Source organism: Alexandromys fortis, unplaced genomic scaffold, assembly GCF_014885135.2.
Source record: "Alexandromys fortis isolate MF-2015 unplaced genomic scaffold, M_Fortis_MF-2015_v1.1 scaffold_272, whole genome shotgun sequence".
NCBI classification, from domain to species: domain Eukaryota; kingdom Metazoa; phylum Chordata; class Mammalia; order Rodentia; family Cricetidae; genus Alexandromys; species Alexandromys fortis.
In genome coordinates, this window is record NW_026068149.1 from 450,598 (window position 1) to 475,313 (window position 24,716).

General features: G+C 37.7%; 1 protein-coding gene across 2 annotated transcripts in view; it reads left to right on the plus strand.

The window, feature by feature from the left end:
• Grm5 (glutamate metabotropic receptor 5) overlaps positions 1–24,716 on the plus strand; it is a 308,427-nt gene that overhangs the window by 238,364 nt on the left and 45,347 nt on the right. For both annotated transcript variants that reach the window (XM_050127222.1, XM_050127224.1), the window contains exons 4-7: positions 18–264; positions 4,593–4,761; positions 8,132–8,258; positions 23,241–24,180. In XM_050127222.1, the coding sequence (XP_049983179.1) occupies positions 18–264; positions 4,593–4,761; positions 8,132–8,258; positions 23,241–24,180 (1,483 nt within the window). The remainder of the gene's footprint in view (positions 1–17; positions 265–4,592; positions 4,762–8,131; positions 8,259–23,240; positions 24,181–24,716) is intronic.

The following is a 24,716-nucleotide window of genomic DNA, read 5'->3' on the forward strand; positions in this document are numbered from 1 at the left end:
TCTTTGTTTCTCAACAGGTTCTCTGACTCTAAGAACACATCATGTTCAAGATTCCAAAATGGGATTTGTGATCAATGCTATCTATTCTATGGCTTATGGGCTCCACAACATGCAGATGTCCCTGTGCCCAGGCTATGCAGGGCTCTGTGATGCCATGAAGCCAATTGATGGACGGAAACTTTTGGACTCCCTGATGAAAACCAATTTTACTGGTGTCTCTGGCGACATGATCCTGTTTGATGAAAATGGAGACTCTCCAGGAAGGTACTGTTACAATTCTTGTTAACAAAATCACCTTCTACTTTGGGGTCTTTCTGTTTTGGTTACTTAGGCTTCTTGGACAGGTTTGGCTAAGGCTCATATTCCAAAATGAGCCAAGGCAGACAGGAACAGCCTCATGTCCAGTGTGGCCAAGGTAAAGCATTGATGTTAATACTCACGGTGCACTTGTGAATTCATCACCATTTCACAGGCATAAACTTAAGAGGCAGACCCCTCAGCTTATTATTGACGAAGAAAATCCATCCTGAGCGTCTCCCAGGCAGGTTATTGCTGGTCTTTGCTGACTTCTTATGGCAACACTGTTCTCAGACATTTCTGGTAGCCCAGAACTAGGGTTAAGATCTTGCTCTTCCATTTACTCTGCCTGCTGGTGAGTCCCATCTTACTTTATTTTATTATCTGTAACACAAGGGCTTTCTCCTTGTTGAGTTAGAAAACTGCCTTTCACTCTGACTTCCCTATTATTTGTGTGGAGGTGACTGAAAATTATGGAACGTCATCATTATAAGCCAACCTTTAGAGAAATCGCTAGGCATTGAAAACTTACCAGAATTCACCTCTCTCCCCTACTTTACAGACTTGTTTTGTTTATACTGTATTTTAAATACACGGAGGATAATTAATTGACTTTATAATGAGTTACAGCAGAGCTAAGTAACTACTCTGCTTTACAAAAAACAACCAAGCAAATAAATAAATAAATGAAAACGCAGAGGATCCTTTGGTTCCATATTCTTTCCCCAGCAGCAGTTTGTGCTAACAGCTGTGTTCAAAGAGCTGCATGCTCTCTGTTTGCAGTCAGTCCTGCCAAGAGAACAACTCGTGAGTACCCCCCGCAACTTGAAACCCATGTGGCCACACCTTCTGCCAGCAGCCTTGCTCTAGCACATTTCCACTTCCTGAAGTAAGCTGGAGCTGGCCCTGGACACAGCTGTCAGCATTGCACAAGCTTCCCGGCCAAGTGACAGGCAGCTAGATCCAGGTCTCACGGCCAAGTGACAGGCAGCTAGATCCAGGTCTCACGGCCAAGTGAAAAACTCGGTATTTCCTGTATTCTAGATACTTAAAGGGTTTTAGCCTAGCTCAGATATTTGCAAAAGAGACTGGCTTTTTACTGTCTTCTGCTTCGGGAATCTTCTGCATGTTCACGGTGGGGAAGAAGAAGTAGTTTCTAAGTACCAAAGGAAATTTCACATGTACTGTACATCTCAGTATTAAGCTTAAACTCTGATTCCTGGGCATGGATTATTTAATGTTCTTGTGTGAACTACAGCACTGATGTTACCCCGGGCCCTGTTAATAGATTGGTGATGGCAGCGTCACCATCTCAAGAGCTTCCTTGTCATGTGTCTGGGCCTGATCCACAAACCAGATGAGGGGGAAATATCTCGGGTGGCTCTGCTCAAACCCTGTGAGAAACCTTCATGAATTAGGCAAACCATCACTGCCTCATTCCTCATTGACAGTTCTCCTAAGAGTCATCTTGGGAACACTGCTTCTTCATCCTTTTTCAAATCCCTTCAAGACTGATACAATTCTAGATATTTCTTCAATAATAAAATGCATACTATTGCAAACAAATTTTACGAATTAGTGTTCACTTGGAGTCTAGCCATGCACTGCTAAATTTAGGCATAAAATTAAACCATAATTAGCAGAATTACTTTGCAACTTTTTTGTTTTGTCAATGCACCTAGTTCATACATACAGTGTTTATACTGAACTCTTTGACTAATAATAATAATATATAAATATGCACATAAAATGTGCATGCAACCAAATTGGGCAACACAATGAGACCCAAATCTGCAAAAATATAAATATAACTAACATTTACCAAGTGTGTATGATTCAGAACACACACTAAACTAAAAGCTAATTTTTTAATTATATGAAGTAAGCAATATTTGTATTCTTTCTAGATATGGGAAATGAGAAATCACTAACATTTCAATGATCACCTAAAATTTCAATAAGGATAGAGATACTCGTTTCTTTTTCACTTTTGAGGAAGAATGAAATCTATATCCCCCTTGTGAGTGTTGTTTAAAAGTCTCATTTCTATTCAGAAATAGAGACTGCTTATTGGAGAATCTTAGGATGGAGAATTATTCCTGTCTCTTTCAACTTTAGTTTGGTGCACAGCGAATGAAGAATGGTGGTGGTGATAGTACCTGTTCACAGATAAGCATTGCAGATAGGACCTTTGTTGTTGTTGTTGTTATCTTGTATAAAAACAAACAAACAGGCTCATTTTTTTTCCAAAGGGAAGACTCAGTCTCTGGGTCTATTCTAACAGTTTGATGAATTAAAAGAAAACTAAGAATAAATAAATTTTTCTTCAAGTGACTCCCTGTCAATGTGATATTTGTCATTCCACAGAGATTTTCAGTTTTCAAACCCTGTATCTCCTTACCTTTTAGGTTCTCTTTCACAAAAACTAAGGTAATTGGACATAGATCATGACTGATCTAACGAGAAGAAGCGGTAGATTTAAAATATAAATGCTTACTTAGGGTCCTGGCTCTGACATCTGTGTTCTATGCAAACTGGTCATAACAATTAATCTCAGTGAGCTTCAGTTCCATTATCTATAAAATTAATAGCTAAGTCTAGACAGTTCCAAGACTGAGAATTGGAAGAAACGGTGCTTTGGCTCATTTTTGTGAGCAATTGAGTTCTTATATCTCTTCAAATCATCAGTAGTCAAGAAGAAGTCTCCAGATACTGACATTTCTTTCAGACTAGGTCATTCAAAGTTTTTTTTCTTGCAAAAAGTCATGTTTCAAGGCTGAGAAGCCTGTGTGTTTGAAGTAGCCAGTGACATAATAATACATGAGTTCTTTTTCCATCACTGTTCTCTGTTCTATCTCCTGCGGCCACTGCATGTTTGGTAACTTTAACCACTGGCCAACTCTGACAGCATGGAAGAAGTAGCCTTAGAATCTTGATTTAGAAAAATGCTCAAAGTAAAGATGGTAAATAAAAAGCAATGCAAAAGAATCCACAGTTACTGAACGGCCATCAGAGTATTGGACTAGGTTAACCCTGAAAATAAAACTGCAGGTATGAATTTTAATCAGCAACAAATAGAGAACGGAATCATTTACAACACTGCTCAAGTATGTTAATCCAGCTCGTTCTTTGTATTTTCACAGGATCATCGGATTGAGTATGTCAGCTTAGTAGGCATAACTATAAATCTGTACCCATTTTCCAATAGCTAAACATACTGAGTATGGGAAGTTAGAAGGAACATTCACGACCCTATCTGCCTGTACTGAAAGTTCTGGAAAGTATGAAGTATAGTGTATTATGTGAGGGCAACCCATAGCAAGGACAACCTGTAGGAATATGGAAGGCTGTTGAGTGATTCATTGAGAAATTTCTGTTTGGAAAATTGTTTCATAAATACGCTCCTGAAAACAGAAGAAAAGTCTTGACAATTGCTTTCCTCGCCTTATATTTTTGTCCCTAGACTCAAAATGAGAACGATATCTAAGAAAACCTGAGAACTCATCTACTTGGCAGTATTTTTCAGCTAAGGTGCTGTTGAAACTATTTTCAGATTGTTTTTTTAAATACCCCGTAAATTATCTCTACATAATAAATTTACCTAAAACAAAGGCAAAATCAGACCTGTTCATTTTTTAAAGAAATTTAATCTGTTTAATCCACAAACTTTCCATAACTTTAGTTAAAAACTAAAATAACAACTAAAAATAGTGAAACTAAGACACTTCTCAAAGTCAAAGCTCTTCCAGCCTTGCAAAGCAAGAGGTCTTTAGTCTGTGCACCAGTTGGAAGAATAAGAAAAAAATATGAATGGAAACTGCAGTGTTTCATAAAACAAACCTTTATGTCACTGAAGGATTCTTCCTAAATTACTATTGAATTTCTAACATCAAAAAAATGAGATCAAAGATTAAATAAATTTCACAGTGAAAAAGGAAACTTTTCAGCAGATCATTTGAACAAAGTTAAACAACTCCCTGATTTTTTTTCCTCGTAAACCAACAAAAGTTCATGTTTAAAATTCCTGAAGTTCTTTCAAAACTGTCTTTCATCCTTCCTGAGTTCCAGTAACTTTCTCACATAGGATTTTATTTTTCAGGTATAAGCATGACTTTAAAAATAGGTCTCTAAGATGAAAATGAAGTAGAAAGAATTTTGTTACTCTAAACATACCGTTACATAAAATTCGTGTGATTTGCCCAACAATTAATGTATTGGGGGAATGAAACTATTGCCTTTGCATATATGAGGATTTATGACCTTTGCTAAATAATTATTATATTCTTGTTTCTAAGGTATGAAATAATGAATTTCAAGGAAATGGGAAAAGATTATTTTGATTACATCAATGTTGGAAGTTGGGACAATGGAGAATTAAAAATGGATGATGATGAGGTATGGTCCAAGAAAAATAATGTCATTAGATCCGTGTGCAGCGAACCATGTGAGAAAGGCCAGATAAAGGTAATATACAACCTACATTCCTTTAATCGCTTCAAATTTAACAGTATTTACTCTCATTGTATATTTTTTCATTTATTTATTACTTGTTTGATGTTTTATATTGCAAGCTCATAATGTCAGAAAATGAGTTTATTTTTGACTTTATTCTGATCAATTCTTTAGGAAGCCTAGCATTCAACTCATAATAGTCGAGGTAGCTAATCTGAGCTCATCAATTCAACTGAGAAGTCATATTTGACCTACTTACTCTTTCTGCATATGAATGCTTCTAAAGATAATGATTCCTAAGAATAAGTAATTTAGAGCTAAAAAAAAACATATTTAACACATGGCTATCAAAAATCTCAATTTAATTAATATCCATGGGAGAAAATGTAATGTCTCCATCAGTAGATTTAATATGAATGAAGAAAAATACACGAAAGGGAAGCAATATTACGATAATGTGACGGCCTCATTAAAAGAAAGAATCACAGGAATATAGGCTTCTCTGAATATAATTTCTAGCATCAGAATATAAAACTTGGTATGATTTCAAGGAAAGATCACAGATGTAAGGGAACTAGCAAGAGACAAGGTAGCATATAGGATACTAGAATGGCATTGAGTAACTGAGAGTACATAAATGGTTACTGTAAATAGTTAGTAGGAAAGAAAACATTAAAATAGCAGATGAAGGCCAATTTTTATGGACAGTCTTCAATATTATACTAAATAACTAATATTTTATGACAAAGAATAATAGTGTAATATTGACTAAAATGTCCACACATATTGGCCCCAGTAGATGATGCTAGTAAGTAGATTTATGGAAGATGAAACAAGAAATAAGAGTTAAAATATAGGATGTTGACTGTGGTGGTACAGAAATGAACAGTAAGTGTCAATATAGAAGTAGAAATGACATTGGATAAAAGCTTTGCAGAGCTACAACCACTCAGTACCAGATGCTGATTAAAAATTGGGTCAGGAAAGAAATGCAAAATATGAGAAAATCAACTGCAATTCCAAGTCCTAGCAACAAAAAGTACCATTGTCGTAAATGAAAGAAAAATGAATAACTGAGATATTGTTTTTCAAATAAGCTGCTTAGCAGAAATCCTAATTACAAGACACGCATTATGGAAGTAAGAACAGACTCTTGTAATTTCTGGTATGTTCATGAACACACACAAACACACACACCAAAAAGAAAAGTGGTTTGAAAGGAGAGTAGATGAGTTGGTTTCGAGATTTGTTGATTTTTTGATATAATAAGGACATGAAAATTGATCTAGAAAAGAAGAAAAAAGAAATCATACATATAAGGCCAATGATCTGGATTTAAGAATAAACTAATTAGAGCTTAAACTGACACTGTTTGGATAGATTCAAAATGCTCAACCTGAAAGCTCAAAAAAGTAATAATAATAGTGGACACCAAAAATAAGACTTCAAAAACGTATGCTTTGAATATAAAAGGGAAAGTGGTTGGGGAGAGCCAATTCTGCGAGAGAGGGGGACAGTGGAGAAATGCTGTCAGGCAACATGGTGGACAGCACAAGACAGGCTAGATGAAGACTCAAAATTATCATTTCCTCTGGATCTTCTTGGAGAAAAGACAACCAAATGAACAGAATACAGTGATAGAGTATTTGGGGGGAAGCAGGTAAGAAATAACTTGCTGTGAGGATACTGGTTTTCAATCCAGGAAATAAAAAACATCAACAAAGTTGAAATAAAAACATAATTAAGAAAACAGGGAGAGTTAGTAAGTGAAAAATAATATATTGGGGGAAGAAAAATGATAATGAAATAGTTTAAGTGCTTATCCAGTAAGCATTGCCATCTCAGGCATGCAGAACACTTAAATTTCCTTGAATCTTTTCATTCAACCCTACATTTACTCAAACTTACAATATTTTTGAGATATTATGTGAAAACAGAAATATTTTAACATTGATCTTAAGGTACTCGGCAGGGGCACTAAGGACTTTGGAAATTAAGGCTAGACATAAGATAAACAAGACCAACAAAATAAATATAATTTTAACACATGGAAATTGATGTGGGACTTTCATTGGTTAATAAAGAAACGGCTTTGGACATATAGCAAGGCAGAACTTAGCTAGGCATGGAAAACTAAACTGAATTCTGGGAGAAGGAAGGCAGAGTCTGGGAGAAGGAAGGCAGGGTCAGGGAGAAGCCAATATCCCTACCGGAAACAGATGCCAAAACTTTAGCAAGTAAGCCACAGTCACATGGCAATACACAGATTAATGGAGATGGGTTAAATTAATATGTAAGAGTTAGCCAGTAAGAAGCTAGATCTAATGAGCTAAGCAGTGATTTAATTAATAATGTTTCTGTGTGATTATTTAGGGACTAAGCAGCCGGAAACCAACAAGTAGCCTCCTCACAACAGGAAATAGCTTAACAGCTATTTTTTGGCCTGCTTCTCTACCATGTTGCATGGGATGTTACCGATACAATGGTAGAACTGGGTTCCCTGTCACCATAGTCTTAACATTGGTTACATATTTACATTTGCTTGGTTCCTCATTTTCAAATTGTTTTCTCCGTAGATCTCCTTTCCACTCTATGCAATATATATTTGATATCATTTTCTTAATATCTCTTACAGCAGTCATGGATCACCTTCCTCCATAGTAACGTCCCCTGGCATTGTCCCTAGATTTATGAACTTGATTTCCCATGGAGGCTTGGCACCCTTCAGGGCCAGTGAAAACAACTTTTGCTTTCAGTCTGTTGTTCACTGCTGGAGCTGCTAGGAAAGACATTGTCACTGTGTCTTGTCATAAGTGATGATGAGAATCAAAACAGAACATGCAAAATGCCTAAGCCAAATTGGTTTAGAATGATTGAAGACCATATATCAAGCTGTCATGATTCAAGGAGACTTACATGGGAATTATTCTTGGAAAAATGAATGCATTTATATGAGCAAAATATTGACATTTATAACGAATGAAAAATGAGCCACAGGCTGTCAGCATATTTCAAGGGTGAAAAACTCAGTATCTTAAATTTACCAACCCTTGTAAAGGTCTAAAAAGAATGTCTCATTATTTTAAATAAAACTACTTATGTTAAATAATCTAACAATTATCTAAGAGTAGTTTGGATTACCCTAAAAATTAAGTTCTCCTTTCTTAAATATATATATATATATACATATATATATATATATATATGTATATATATTTGTGACTAATAAAAATAGGTCATATTTTAGTGCTTTACATTTTATGAATCACTAATCATTTATCTGAAGTAAACTCTATTAAAAAAATGAAAAAGCTTGAACAAGAAGAGTCTGGTTTAGTTTCTATGCAGTACCATTAATCAGAATTTCAAATCTTCCCCTCAGGTGATCCGGAAGGGAGAAGTAAGCTGTTGTTGGACATGCACTCCCTGTAAAGAGAATGAGTATGTGTTTGATGAGTACACCTGCAAGGCGTGTCAGCTGGGGTCCTGGCCCACCGATGACCTGACAGGTACTTTTGTCACAGTGTCTGCACATTCCTCTGAAACCAACCCAAAAGTCATGCGGTCATGACGAGGAAAGGGGCATGCCTCCTCAAAGCTTTCATTGAGCATAGGCTAGGGTTCAAAGACTTCCCTTGGAAACAGAAGCCTTCCCAAAGCAAGGCTCATCCTGGAAAGCTTTAGATTTCAGAGGAAGTTCTGCCTGATTTCCATCCTGACTCCCAAACAGAACTCTTGGTTGTCTACTGGTCACACTTAGCCCATTCTCAGAACATTTTACACATTCCTAAGTAGACCATGAACTTCCTGTTAAGAGACAGACATACATCACAAGTCCAAGAACAAAAGATTTTTTAAGCTAAAAATTGTATCTTTTTCTTTGTTTTTTCTTTCTTTTTGAAACCTTAAGTTTTTCAATAAACATTGTTCTTTTTAAGCAATGCAGGCAAAGGCCTGCCATTGTTTATTTATTTGAATTTAATTTAATTTATGATCTTTATTTCAAAAACTACTCCCATATGCCATAGTGTTCATCCCATACTCAACATTCATTTTCAATATTTCCAAAAGTAAACTGAAGTCCAAATACCCACAACCCTATTTCCAAACTTTCATCAATATACTCAATGTGCATATTTGCCTAAAAATGAAATAAAGACACAGAAATTGATATTATCTCTCTGTCTTAAAAAAAAACTCATAATTTAGTGCTAAAGGAAAAATATGCAAACATGATTATTAATATAATGAATGTAAATGAAGATAACCATAGCAAACAAACTGAATCAAATATAAAGACAAAGGTTGCAGGTACACTCTCATTTGTGGGTCTAAGACTTTATAGAAACATAAAATCATATATGCATAAAAGTCATGAACATAAAAGCAGCACTGTGTAGGGAAAGACATAGGACCAATGAGAAGAGGAGGAGGAAGAAATGGGGTAATAAGAATAGAGATGGAATATGTTCAAAATGGACTGTATATTTGCTTGAAAATGGTCTTCCATATCTTAGTATAATTAAAGGAAGCCTAAAACAGTACTCCTGAAAGAGCAACCACCTGGGATATGTCTAGTGGCTCCAGTATTAAGAGGGGTTTTAGCACAGAATTCCTAGAAGATAGGTCATAAGATCATCAGTGTTAAGTCCCTCCCTCATTGAATAAATGATTACCCATGGCCATTGTACCAGCTTACATCAAAGCCCTGATTAGAAAAATGCTGTGATCTGGAGCCCTTTGAGGCTTGCTCACACTAAGACTCTTTATTAGTGAGTGATATTTATACAGACAATTTCTCTTTCTTAAAAGTTTTAATGAAACATCCAAGTGCCTAGTGGTAGCATTGAGTCCTGTTTTCATCATTAGGCAAGCTTTCTGATGGTTGTAGGTATTCCAGAGTTGACTCAGTGATGCACATTAAATCAAAGTGAATTTTTTGAGTAGATGAATTATAGTAGGTGTATACATGCACACAAAATTCAAATTGCCTACAAAAAAAATATATTATAATTACCTTTCTGTTAGTTTGGTATGGAACAGTATTTGGTGATGTTTCCTTTCCATTCATTCATTATTTTTTCTAATTTCAATTTATATTACTGCTGAATTTTAAAACTCTTGTAATTCAATAATCCTGCATGGTTAGTCCCTTGTCCATGAATACAGTTCTCCATTGCACATACACACTGACAAATCATGCAAAATAGGCAAAAGATTAGCAGATAAAATGAAATATTAGAGAAATAATAGAGAACAGAAAACTTAAAGTTGTGATCACAAAATATTTCTCTAGAAAAATGAATTATGTGATAAATAGTAGTTGCTAGCAAGTGGCAGGAAGAATGTCTTTTCTGACCTAGAAGGCAGTACACATAGGAAGGTAAAAGATGTCAGAATATTGTCAGATTTCAAAAAAGTATGGAGCAAGATCCAATGCCCTGTAGGAGAATATGCTTACGATTTTAATGTTGAATGGTCAGTAGAGAGAGCAACCATTGCAAGAATTTCAGTGGATACAACAGTATGGTAAATGTTGTGTTCTTATACAACATTCTCATTGCTGTGGGGTTGAGTAATTCGGAATAGATGGAAGGTAAAAATCAAGCAGACAGTATGGGGAGAGACGATGGGTAAAAATCAAGTAGGCAGATTGGACGATCATTGCTGCAGCAGACAAGATAATTGGTTTTCTTTAACTAAACAATGCATTGGAATATCTGAGGTATGATTTGGTATAAAATCAACAATACACACAAAGAAATTGACATAGAAGGTATTAAAGAAGACTGTTAAATTTTCTCCCTTAAATCCTAAAAGAATAAAGGCATGTGTTCATAAATATCTAAGTTTGCTGGGTAGTGGTGGTGCACACCTTTAATCCCAGCACTTGGGAGGCAGAGGCAGGCGGATCTCTGTGAGTTTGAGACCAGCCTGGTCTACAAGAGCTAGTTCCAGGACANAAAAAAAAAAAAAAAAAAAAGAAAAGGAAAAAAAATCTAAGTTTAGTGTTAGATCAGAGCAATTTGACATGCCTTTTCAGATTATTAAATAAGAAGTCATTAATTTAAAAGGTTGTGGCTTTAATATGTGCAAGAATATGTACCATGAACTGGAAATATAAGATAAAATTAAGTTTCCAGGAAACTTAAAATATTGGCTAGAGAAAAGTTTGTTTAAAAAAAAGGTAACACCACTGTGCAGTTCGTATTATAGGTGCAGAATAAACAGTATTACGAGCAACTGGAGAAAGTTTAAGCTTGAAATATAAGTCGCCATTAATAGGAAGGGTGATAATGATGGTTCTGGAACTAAGTGATATCTGCAGCATCATTAAGATCATCACCTAGAAATGATGCAGGAATGACTAATGCACTGCTTCCTTGTCTAATATAATAGGCACATACAATTATTACACTCTTCAACAAAATGACCTTGTGCAAAGACAAAGCCTTCATTGTTAATTCCTCTTTCTTCTTGCTCAGGTAACTTCTTGGATGAGTAGTATGCACTCACATTTACACACTTTCTCCCACTCTCTGCCTGCTGTTAGAAGGATTTAGGCAAAGACCTAGGTCTACCATGATCTGGAACCACAAGGTTATTTATCATTCCTTATTTTACAAATGTTTCTGTTCAATGAAGTGGGCTTGATGCTGAACATTTTGGAACATGTTACAACCCAGGTTTCTCTGTTCTACGTAAATGTCATTTCTGATTTTGCTTTATTTTATTTTGCCTGTTCGGGGCAGGAGATGTGGGCTGCTGTTGCCTGTTGCATATATAATCTAGGCCATTAAACATGGAGGTTTCCCAGCTTAGATGTTTGCTCCCTGTGGTTTTCCTGTTACAAATTTTCCCCGATAATGTGATCTACTTTGGTCCTTAAATGTTTGCCAATGCCATTGGACTACAGACCTCATTCTTTTCCTGTATTCAGATGTGGGAATATAATTTACAAGTGTGCTTTCTTCTTCAGTTTGAAGACAGGAAAGCCAGGCATTGACAAATCCACCCAAATCCTCACATGGGCTTATAAACCCTAACATATGTGTGTATGTGTGTGCGTGCGCACGTGTGCATGTGCGCATGCACACGTGCATGCATGTGTGTATGAGGGTGTGAATAAAGTGAGCACTCAGTTCATTCAAGTCTACCTGATTGTTGCAGGGGGCCGCTTGTTCATTCCCGACTGCCCAGAACCAAAATAATCACTCAGAAACTGTATAAATTAAACTGCTTAGCCAATCACTTAAGCATATTGCTAGTTAGCTCTTATATCTAGAATTATCCCATTTACATTATTTTATATTTTACCACGAGGTTTGTGGCCTCCTGGCAAGGTTCCAACTGGCAGCTTGCTTCTTTCCCCTCCGATGGCTACATGGCGTCTCCTGACTCTGCCTTCTTTATCTATATATCTTTTCCAGCCTGGCTAAATTCTGTTAAGCCTTTGGCTGAAAGCAGCTTCTTTATTCATTAACCAATAAAAAGCAACATAAACAGAAGGACTTCCCACACCACCTGTTGTAAAATAATGAGCATTATATAAATCAAAAGTGTTATACGTTTAGAACAGCCCAGGAACAGGCTCTTTGACTAAGGATTTTACATTTTATCATGTAGACAGTATGGAACTTTAAGAGATTTTTCAAATGGAAAAATTAAAGTTTGTGTTTCTGGCTACTAGCATAAATGTGAGTGTGTGTGTGTGTGTGTGTGTGTGTGTATCCTCATTGATGACAACAAATAGTTATTCTTTACCTAATAGTACCAGCGGTGAGAAGTATAAAAAGACCCCTGCTCTACAAATATTGACATTCTAACGTTGACAGATATAATAAATGGTTAGATGTTAATATCAGAGATTAGCAGCGCAATGTGGAAATCCAGATCAATATAATAACTAACAGCTGCAGCTAAAAATCCCTTCTTCAATAAAGTGCGTGTATATATGAATCCAAGCAAAAAGAGTAGCTTCCTACATGAAAAATAAAGAAAAGTATATTTGTGATGCTATAGTGCCAGGACCAAGAAAAAAACAGTGTGGAGAAGAGAGCCAGGACAGTTAAGCAAATACCAAGGCTTTTAGTGTTCTCTAAATCATGGAAGTAAGATTAAAACCACTTACTTATTCAGTCATCTCGTAATCCACTCAATAAGAGCATATCTAGTGCGGTCTTTGACCTAGATAAAGGGAAGGAAAATGTCTATCCTTTCTGTCGACCACGGACCTTGGGTGAAACGTCTGTGTCAAAAGAAAGATTAACAAGAGAAAGCATTATAGTGATTCGACATAAGATGTAACTTTTGAGCCTTAGTTTTGCTTGTTTTTTATTCTCTTTAAGACAGAACTCTCTATGCTACCCAGATTGGTCTCCAAGCCCTGGTCTCACCTAATTTCCTTGTTTAGGTTTCATGAAGAGCTGTTCATCAAGACAGTACAGGTCTATGCTACCATACCAGTCTAATACTAACTTTGGAGCGACATAAAAACCTCCACAAAGCAATTTAGTTCTGAGAGAATAATTGAAGCTGAGTGGTTATGTACCTGGGTTTAAAATAAATAAATACAAATAAAGAAGAATTATGGAAAACTATGGTAGGGAAGTCATGGCCCAAGTGTAGCAAGGCTTGCTTGTTCCACTTCCTCTCTGTACCCCTTTTCAAGGCAGAGGAGGATGTTCTAGTCCCACAGGTATGACCGTGGGAAAGGTCCTTCCACTAAAACATCTTATATCACCTGCTTCAGTGGAGATAATAAGGAAAGAGCAAGAAGTCCTTTATTGTCCATGCTATTTCTCAAATTCAGTATGCCAAGGTACTGTATTGGGGTATATTATGTCATGAACCCTATCCCAGGCCACATTCTAAGTGCTAAAACATTTCTGTAAACTCACTAGGCAAAACACTCTGTCCTTCTCTCCTAGAAAATTGTTTTTAACAGGGCCATTATCTCTAGGAATATCCAAAAATCAAATAAGAAAAGAAATATAATCCTGGAGAACCACATTATAAATATTATTTACACCGTGACAATGTAATAATGGATAATGGATATTAATTTTAAGCATGAAATGGAAGGATGATGTGATGATATCATCTAGAAAGAGTAACATAGGAATTATAGAAAAGGTTCAATAGCATTTGTAACGTGCCTTCATGGGACTGCATATCATTTGAAATTAACATGGCAAGACGTTAATATTTTTCAAATCTAGATTTTTATATTCATACTCTACACATTTACGTTTTTTTTATTTGAAAACATTCCACAACATTTTCTCACATAATGTTGAAAGCTAAATTTAAAAATAAATGACTGAAATATAAATGCTAAGAAAACTGCAGTAACAGGTTTTACAGCAATCAATGTTAATCTATTGGTGTATGGGCTAAAATAATGTAGCAGGCATAAAAATCAATGAAGAAATTTGATTGAGAATTAACATTGTTAAAATTGGGTAATTGTTCTCTAATAAGAAAAAAGTCAGTGCAATAATGCTCTACTTTGAGATGGGCAGGAAAAGCGGCAAAGGGTGACAATAAGAAGAATCTGGGTGCCGCAGTAAGAATTTTCTACAGCTTCTCTTTGCCAGAAACTGGGTCCTGCTTCACTATTTCTTGCCACTGTAAAAGCTTCTGTGTGTGTGTGTGTGTGTGTGTGTATTCTGCTAAAGAATTTAAGTTGACTTGCAAGTAGCAAGAGTCTCATCTTCAATTTCCCTTCTAAGGCTGCAAACTTGTTTCCTGTTGAATGTGTCAGGGGCTGGCACCCTCCAATAAACCCATTGAAAGTCCAAGGTAAAATCAACCTGGCTTTTATGCAGGAAGCAGTGGGAAGCCTGTGACAGGAGGCTAGAATGGCTTCCTGCTTCTCACTCACAAAGAACAGCACTTCAGGTGCCTGCAGAGCAGTGGAAAGAGAAGGAAGGTAGCGTGTATCAAGAGGGACATTCATTAACAAGTCTTCTGGTTCCTTGAGTGATTGAATTGCCTGAGAGTTTGGAAACAGAATTTTCAGCTAAGGAGTAAAAGTTAGTGGAGTGAAGCAAAGAGTTCAGAAGGGATCTGGAGGAAGAGGAGGAAGAGCTCCCAGGGCTGTGAGCAGCGGCAGGTCTCTGAACTCCAGAACCGGAGTTACACTTTGCAAATGTTTGTTTAATACATGTTTCTCCTTTAGTCTATTTTATGGGACTTTTTATGCCTTTGAAAGTGTAAACTCACTTAATAAAAGCATGTGAGATTGTCTGGTATTGCTAACAGCTGTATCTTAAGCATTTTGTTTCAATCCTACGACATAGATCCTATTTTTACAACTGAGATATCTAAGATTCAGGAAAATTGTATACATTATTTAGTACTACAGACCTCAAGGAAAGTCAAGCCCAGGGGGCTATGCTATGCTGCTCCGCTTCTGCTGCAGCATCTTTTTTCAGCCCCATATTTCCAGGAAATCATAATGATTCAAATTTGTCACAATATTAATTATATCCAGGATATTCTGGTATTTTTCACTCTAAATGTGATTAAAAGCAGGCTATTTGCTTTTCATAATTAAATTTAGACGCAGAAACGGGGAATTCTTGCCATTTATAAATAATCTGTGTTTCTGAGAATTTTGTGTGAATTTAGACAGGTATGTTTATCTTTGTCTATCTATAGCAACCTTTGCATTAACGATTGAACAGGATTTTAGGACGGTGCTGTCTAGCTGCTGACTTCTAGTTTCTGTGGCAGTCTAACCAGGACCAAGCATCTGGCTTCCCTGTCATTCATTCAGTTTACAAACTAATGTTTTTCACGCAGTGCTGAATTCTATGACCTTAAAATAAAAGGTGGACTAACCTTCCCTTGTTGAAGACTCACAAGTCCACAGAAGAAGCCTGACTTAAGTATTCACCTTGGGATTATAGACGTGACGTATACAATAATTGAGTCACATAGCAGGTGCAATAGTGGCACAGAAGACAAAATTATCCACTAGCAAATATGTATATATGAGTTGTCAGACTCAGTACTTGTCACACGTGGTGATGGATACAAATTTCCTACTCTTGAATATTCCAGAATCTGGCCAGATAGACATGTAAAGAGTCTGGTTTGATATTCATGCAAATAAGGAGGCGTTGAATATATCAAGTTTTCCTCCTCTACAATAGAAATTGATTTAGCTACCGTCAAATAAAAGAAGAGAGAGGAGGATATAAAATGAAAGGAAGGAGCAACAGGAGAAGAGGAACCGCACTCGAGGAACCATTGATCACCAAAGACTATCAATAAGAGATATCTGATCAAGTCTTGAAAGTTTGAAGGGTCTTTTTTTTTTTTTTTTTTTTCTCCCCTGGTTTTTCGAGACAGGGTTTCTCTGTAGCTTTGGAGCCTGCCCTGGAACTAGCTCACAAAGATCCACCTGTCTCTGCCTCCCAAGTGCTGGGATTAAAGGTGTGCACCACCACCACCAGGCAGAGGGAATGAGTTCTTGACCAAGGGGAAATTAAGCTGAAAAAGCTGAAGGGGCCTCCCACAGAGAGGGGACTCTGAGGGCCCAAACCACACCCAAACATCTATTTTACAGAGAGAGCCTGTATTAAGCAGGGAAGACAAGTTAAAGCAGCTGCTTTCTGACTCAGGCAGAAAACAGTAGCAAATGACCTTGCAGGGGTAATATTCTACAGAGGAGAAAAAGGGGAGGTCTGTGTTGAAATGGGCTAGGATGTGGTAGTAAAAGGGATAGGGGCCCAGGGAGAAGGGAAAGGAGACAAGGGAAAAGGGTACAGAGATATTTGTCCTGGAGGGACAAAAGGACTGCATCTGGACAGAGAGGATTCAGACACATAGGCAAAAGGTGATTTAGAGAGATAAAGGGGGAAAACCTGTGTTAGGATGAGGTGTTTAATCTTAACTGGGCATGTTCATTAGGTGAAACAAAGATGACTTTTGATTTCAGAACTTTCATAGTCAGCCTCAGGAGGAGGAAGTGACCAGATAAGGGAATAGTCCTAAGTGGCTAGCTTTAGGAAGGTAATCTGTTTTTAGCAAGACAGAGTAAATTAGAGAGAAGGACAAGGCCTGCCAGAAACACAAGCTCCAGGGGGCCATTGTTCCTTCAAAAACAATTTCAGGCACAAAGACCATGTCACATCTAAAAAATATGTATACACCTGAACATATATTTTAAAACTAAACATAATTCTTTAGAATCAAGAGTATCACAAGTTTCCAGTCACATTTTTAAAGAAGTCTTCAAAATAGAAGTCATCTTTTCCTGAATAAAACAAGCACCATAGCACTAAATATCTATAAAAGATATTATTTAACAACAGAATGCCCCAGGCCCCTAGCACTATGTAGGACTCCCTTTAAAAGTTTGATACATACACACCCACCATAACAAACTAAGAAATTCAAATTTATGTCAAACACAGAATAAAACTTTTATCAACAGGTTTCAACAACATTCAAGATATGCCTCCAATAATTCATTTTTATTAAGTCCCAGGAGCACAGAATTTAAATCAATAGACTTGGAGTCAGTGACATCCATGTTTCAATCCACTCCACAAATGTAACATCAAACAAATAAATATCCATGTCCTTCATCTTTCATTATCAGCTTGCCTCTCCTCTAGGTGAAAATAGTAGTTACTAGATCAGAGACGGTATGAAATATAATACAGATAGCTTAAATCCTCTTTGATATTAATATTTCATACTAAGTGTCATTATTCTTCTACTCAAGTTTTGAAAACATTAACTGGAGGTAGGTGGATGGTTTAGGAGTGCAGGAGAACCAGGGTCTTTCCCAACAATTAGCTTGATGACTAATTCCCCTTAATGTTGATAAGAAACCATGTTGTTTTGCTTTAATGAGAGGCCACAACTCTCTTGGGTAAAAATTATAAAACGCTTTCTGACTCTTCCAATGTCTCAATGTTTATCAATTTATAAAGAGCTTCCTACAAGAAAGTAGTAATTGATAAACTAAGGTCCATGTACACCTGTAAAATATCAGTTACTCGAGGGGGGGAATGTGGCGAAAGCCCCACTCCCCACAGAACTCCCTGGAACTGATTCTAGAGGAAAAAAATCAATAAATTCGCATCTTGTCAGAAACCCAGCAATGAGAAATGACCACAGTGTTCTTCGTGGTGATCAATCTGTGGTTTCTACTGAACAATGGCACTGTGGTCAAACAGCTCTGATGTGTTCAAACTAAAGAAAAGAATGTGGTTTCACCGATCTTAATTTCCTAGATTGGCCAAAGTAAATTATCACAGTTACCCCAAAGAACATAAAACGTTGGAAGGGAATTCTTAATCCTCCATTATTTAGCCTACTTGGGGACGGCTTCATCAATTATTAGTGCCTCATATGAGTGATACGGAAGGTGTAAATGCTTTCTATCTTCACACCTCTTAAGAACTGCAGTAAATGGGTGAAAAATGAACAGAATATTACACTTTCTTGTACTGACAACTGAAGATAATATAATACCATTTTCTTGAAAATACTTCTATGTGAAGAGGCCAGAAAGATATAACAGCCTGTCTTTCCCCAGGTAGAGCATAGGACAGTGTAATAAAGCACAGGCCATTTAGCAGACACCGAGTCACTTTTGTTTTACGTGCACACCTCTCCTTTCTCCTTTTTCCTTGCTACATAATTATTCTGCCATTGCTGAAGCCACATATTGTTCTGCAGAGCTCCCACGGCAGCCCATGGACTGCAGGCAGGCAGGGATTAACATCTTTCCTCTGAAAAGCCCTCATCGAGCTTCTCGGCAGTGATTCCCTGAGACAGTCTAATTCTCTGGTGACTGTGTCTGTGCTGTAGCGGGGACCCTCTGCCTGTCTCCACAGTCTGCCTGTTTGGTTTACATCCCTTCTACTCTTCCCATGGAGTTCCATTCAAACGCTCTGCATTTCTTATCCTATCTCTGTCTCCTTAACTAAAAATTGATTAAAAAAAAAAACAAAACCAATGCCCCATACATCATAATAATGTTTTATCAAACATATTAATACCCATAAAGCACTCAGCCCAGTGCCTGGCACTGTAATAACAAAGCTGAGTATTTGGAAAATCCTCTAAAGGATCAAATGACTTCCTTTATAAATCCATAGTGCGGACCCACTATTGTAAGTAGAGTTCATGCTCAGTATTGCGTATTGAATTCAGAACCAGGTGGAAGACTCCAATTGCACTGCTTGAATGATTTTCCATCGTTTAGTGGTTAGGAAAAAGAATTCCTCTTTCCCCTCGTGCATCTTTCTTATGTGTATTGGGGAGCTGATCCCATATTTTCTTTCTGTAATAAAAATCCAAACATATTAATTAGTTAAACCATACAGTAGCTCACTTGGGAAGTTCGTACAAGATTGTATTACTTAACAATTAGAAGTCAGTAGTCTTGGGGAGAAACGCAGGAGGAAACATTTGTGTAAGAACATTTGTGTAAGAACATTTGTGTAAGAACATTTGTGTAAGAACATTTGTGTAAGAACATGCGTACGGTTTTACAAACAGCCTTAAGAAAAGGAGCATGAGCTGAGGCTCCAGAAAATCCCAGCATGTCTCAAACTGGAGGAAAATCTAGGGTATGTGCGTACAAGTGGCTTAGAAAGCAAGTCAGAAAGCCTTTGAACACCAGTAAGGAAAACCAGCTGGACAAAACTGCTTCTCAAGAATCTCTGCAAACACAGGAAAAGTAACTTGATCACCACCAAGTTTTTTTATTTAGAAAACATAAATAAAAATTAGCTATGATATGTGTCAAATTCAGGGACTGCTTTAAAGTGAAGTCTTTGATGTGTGCTTTTAATGAAATATTAAAATAGCTCAAAGCATTGTATAGATTCAGTTCTGTGAAGTTGTTTCCCTTGTCTTTTCTGGGTCACTGTATTTATCCATGAGAATTTCTGTAATGGTTTCTACAGATTCAAATGCTTGGTATAGCTAAGGAAATGCCTTATTGTATGCACTTTCTGTGTTGAGGCACAAACACGTAGAGTAAAATGCTCCTGTAACTTAGAAGTCTTGCTTTCAAGCTGAAAATGTAAGACACATCTCTTATTTCTCACTTGATCCCTTCTCTGATAGGCCAACCATCTATCTACCTATTCAGTTGTCAGTTTTATGCAAGGCACTGTTCTTGGGACTACCCATAATGCAATTACAAAGAAATTGTTTCTGTCCTTATATTTCTCAGCCTACCTATGACACAGTCCAGCAAACATTGACACAGGCCAGAGAGAGCTGTGATCTCATGGAAGGAACATGACACTCAGGCTCAGGGAAAAGTCATTCTGTGAGAGGATCTACAAAATGGAAGAACATGTGATGAGAATTAAGGGGAAAGTGGATAGGGAGAGGAGTGTCTTAGCTGCACTTATTATTTCCATCCACAACCTGTGTCTTTCCACACTTCTACAGCAGTGCGACCGAAGTCACAGTTCTCAAAGCTGCTCCCTGAAATAGTGATCTGGGATAAGCCTTCCCATCAGCATTCTGCAGCGCTGTTACATTATTACTTAGATTTTAACTATAAAATAAATATTAGTGTAACAGTTCATATCTCCCTATAAAATACAGCAATAAAAACATCAACAAAACTATCTTTGAATTGTCAGATATTCAAAAAGTTTTATTAAAGGAATCTAAAATAAAAGGTGTGCAATAAACTATGATGGGTACGAAATTCTGTTGTAGGAGGCCGCTTGTTAGTTCGCAGCTGATCAGATCACAAATTAACCACACAGAAACTATATTATTTACGATACTGTTTGGCCAATAGCTTAAGCATATTTCTGGCTAACTCATATCTTAATTTAACCCATCTCCACTAATCTGTGTATGGGCACAAGGCTGTGGCTTACTAGGTAAAGTTCCAGTGTCTGTCTCTGGCAGGGTTACATGGTTTCTCTCTGTCTCCGCCTTCTTTCTCCCAGCACTCAATTTAATCTTCCCCACCTAGCTCTGCTCTACCCTATCACAGGCCCAAAACAGCTTCTTTATTAACCAGTGGTATTCACAGCACACAGAGGGAAATCCCACATCAAAATTCTTCAGTGATGAATGACCATGAAGCTACTCTCGCAACGTGAGGAATGTGTCACAAGTGTGTTGTAGGTGTCCTATGCTAGAAAATTTTAGGGAGAAAATAAGAAAGATTAGCTACCCCACATCTCTGGTCAGATACCCTCAGGATACACGCACCATAGTGAGACCCTACTGAAAAGCTTGGAACAATGAGAGCCCTTAGAAGGGGCATGAGTTGATGACAAAATGACAACCAATCAAGCAAGTATGTGGCCACCACTACCCCTGCTTTTTACAGTGCAGACATTCTCAATTTATTGTGATTTATTTTTACTGAGTAGCCTCATATCATTCTTCTGAGGATTAGATGATAAAGTTGCCTTCCTCAATGGATTTAAAATAAGTAAATAAATGACTAACATCAAGGTTATGATCTCATTTGCAGCATGTCAATAATCTTATTCAATTATATATGCCCACTCACCTCCTGTGAACTAGAGACAATGATACTTACCTGACTTATTTATTATAAAAACCTCATACAACTTCTGGACTAGGATCTGGTATTTCCTGACACTCAAAAACAGAGTCAGTTCTCTCTGGCTTTCATTCAGACATGAAGAGAATAAACCCTCCTTCTGATTAAAGTAGTTACTAATAAAATCATCCGGGCATTTTAGGTAGAGATTACAATTATATTTGGGGCCTTCTTTTTTAGTAGTATTCATTTATACAAACATTATTATTTGTGGCAGGAAATAGCCCTCATGTGGAGGTTAAAGGACAGCTTGTGGGAATTGATTCTTTCCTTCTGTAGTATGAGGCCTGCAGACTGACCTCAGTTCCTCAGACTTGTGTCAAGCTGCCCTAGCCCCTAAGTCTTTTGCCAGCATTATGGAATGTTTTGCTTCCTGCTAAAATAATGTTTAAATCTATGAAGTACTGTACCATTGCTGAACAGGACTTGGGGTCTTGGAGGTTGTTTAATATTTTAAAGTGTTGCAATTAACAGACTCCATAGGAAGAATGGATCCAAATTGCATAAGTGGATGGTATTTGTTATTGATTAACTGCTAGACTAAGGATGTGGCTCATTGGGTAGGAACACTTGCCATGTATGTATGAGAACCTGAGTTAAAATACCCGGGACAAACTCAAGAAACTAGGAATGACTTCATATGCTTGTAACTCCCGCAGTGAGGATGTAGACAAAAGCAAATGAATTCAGAAGAGGACTGACCAGCTAGCCTAACTACCTAATTAAAAGGCCAAGCAAGATTCAGCTGCTCAGCTCAGTGAGAGAACTAGTCTCATGAGAATAAGGCAGAGGGAACACACTTTTTTAAGTCTTCTTCTGGGCTCCATATACTTACACATAAGTGTGGGTACTCCTGCATTTACAAAGGCATACACTACAATTATATACATCATCATACATGCACACACGCACACATACTTATATTTACTTTGGAAGTCACAAAAATTATATAAAGGATCTGTTAATGATGATTGATAATACAAATATGTTTTCCAGTAGAAGCAATTTTGCAAAGTGTGCAGATGACTTCAGGCATACAACTCTGTAGAGCCTATAGTACTAAGGGTTAACTATCTGAAACCTGAAACACTGATACATGAAGCAATAAGGGTAGATGTACAAGAAAGAAGAATCATTCGTTTCATTTTTCAATTGTCTTTTGTGTTTGTATTTATTAAAAAATAATTTTAAAATCTTCCTTTGTTTTCATGTACTTCTGCATGCCTCAAAACACCTTAGATAACTCCGAAATAGTTTGCAGCTTTGTCTACAGCCTGATTTCATCGGGATTTCATATATTAGTCAAAGCAAGCTTGATATGCAGTCACTGAAATCGGTCCATGCCATTCCTCTACACCATTTACAATAATAACTTCTGGTCAACTTAAGATTCTCTGACCCACAGGTTAGCCCACCTGCCTACTGTGCAGCCTCATCCAAGTCTGTGCATCATCACTCTATTGCACTGTAGTATCCTCTCTTTTCCCCTTTGCTCACAGACAACCTGTGCTCCCCAAATATACCCTGTTTCATGTTCTGTCACATAGCACTTGCTGGTTCCTGTAGGAATCTTTGGTTGCTCCTGGCTCAGAATAAAGCCATGGCACTTCGCCATAGATTTATCCCAGGTGAAAGCAATTATTTTAAAGAGGCCAACCAAGTTTTCTCTGATAACAGGAAAAGTGATTATCATCACTTCATTTCAGAATGCAAGAGAGTTCATACCAAACACTTAACAATATTAATTTTTCTGAACGAATCGCTGAAGGAATAAATTGTATGAGAGACTGAAATTAGAAAGGTAAACGAGAAACAGATTGAAGCAATCGAAAGCAGTTGCTTGTAAATTGAGAACTTGTAAGCCAAATCAATTCCTCTCCTTCTTTTTCGATATGTGTCTGTGTGTCTGCAGGTTGTGATTTGATCCCGGTACAGTATCTTCGCTGGGGTGACCCTGAGCCCATCGCAGCTGTGGTGTTCGCCTGCCTCGGCCTGCTGGCCACCCTGTTCGTTACTGTGGTCTTCGTCATTTATCGGGATACTCCGGTGGTCAAGTCCTCCAGTCGAGAGCTCTGCTACATTATCCTTGCGGGCATCTGCCTGGGCTACTTATGTACTTTCTGCCTCATTGCTAAGCCCAAGCAGATTTACTGCTATCTCCAGAGAATTGGCATCGGTCTCTCTCCGGCCATGAGCTACTCAGCACTCGTTACCAAGACCAACCGCATTGCAAGGATCCTAGCAGGCAGCAAGAAGAAGATCTGTACCAAGAAACCCAGATTCATGAGTGCCTGCGCTCAGTTAGTGATTGCCTTCATTCTCATCTGTATCCAGCTGGGCATTATCGTGGCCCTGTTTATCATGGAGCCTCCGGATATAATGCATGACTACCCAAGCATTCGAGAGGTCTACTTGATTTGTAACACCACCAATCTTGGGGTGGTCACTCCTCTTGGATACAATGGATTATTGATTTTGAGCTGCACGTTCTATGCTTTCAAGACCAGAAATGTCCCAGCCAACTTTAATGAGGCCAAGTATATTGCCTTCACCATGTACACAACCTGCATCATATGGCTGGCCTTCGTGCCTATCTACTTTGGCAGCAACTACAAAATCATCACCATGTGTTTCTCCGTCAGCCTCAGTGCCACGGTGGCTCTGGGCTGCATGTTTGTGCCGAAGGTGTACATCATCCTCGCCAAACCGGAGAGAAACGTGCGCAGCGCCTTTACAACATCTACGGTGGTGCGCATGCACGTAGGTGATGGCAAGTCGTCCTCTGCCGCCAGCAGATCCAGCAGCCTGGTCAACCTGTGGAAGAGGAGGGGCTCCTCTGGGGAAACCCTAAGGTAACAGTTGTGAGGGGGTAGCAGGGCTTGGCTGCTAGGGAAACAGCTGCATTTGCTTTGTGTTCTTTCAATAGAGGATCTCTGAATGACTCAAGCTGTAGCAGGCAGGGTGCTTTAGGGTTTAAAACTTTTCTGAGTGTTTATTGTAGGACTGATTGATTAGTATTGTCAAATCATATAAGCTGAAGCTAGAAGCACAGACACCAAGATGACTAATAAAAGAGTTACATCAGAAGGCAAGTTAGTTCAGAAGAGCAAGGAGAACAGAGGTAAGCTATATTTTAGATATAACGGGCAAGTTAAACTCTGTACGGAGATGTTTTAATAATCTAAATGGGCAAAACAACCCAGTGCCTCTGCATACAACTCTACTAAGTTCTTTAGTTTCCCAGTTCTTTATTGCCTAGCGTCCCATTCCACCCCAGATTTAATATCGTAAACAACAGTTAATAAGTACTTTCAGTCTTCAAATGATCTGGGTGCAACAGCCAATGCGTGAGTGAAGTTGAGTGTTACCCTTATCATGTTTCCATAGA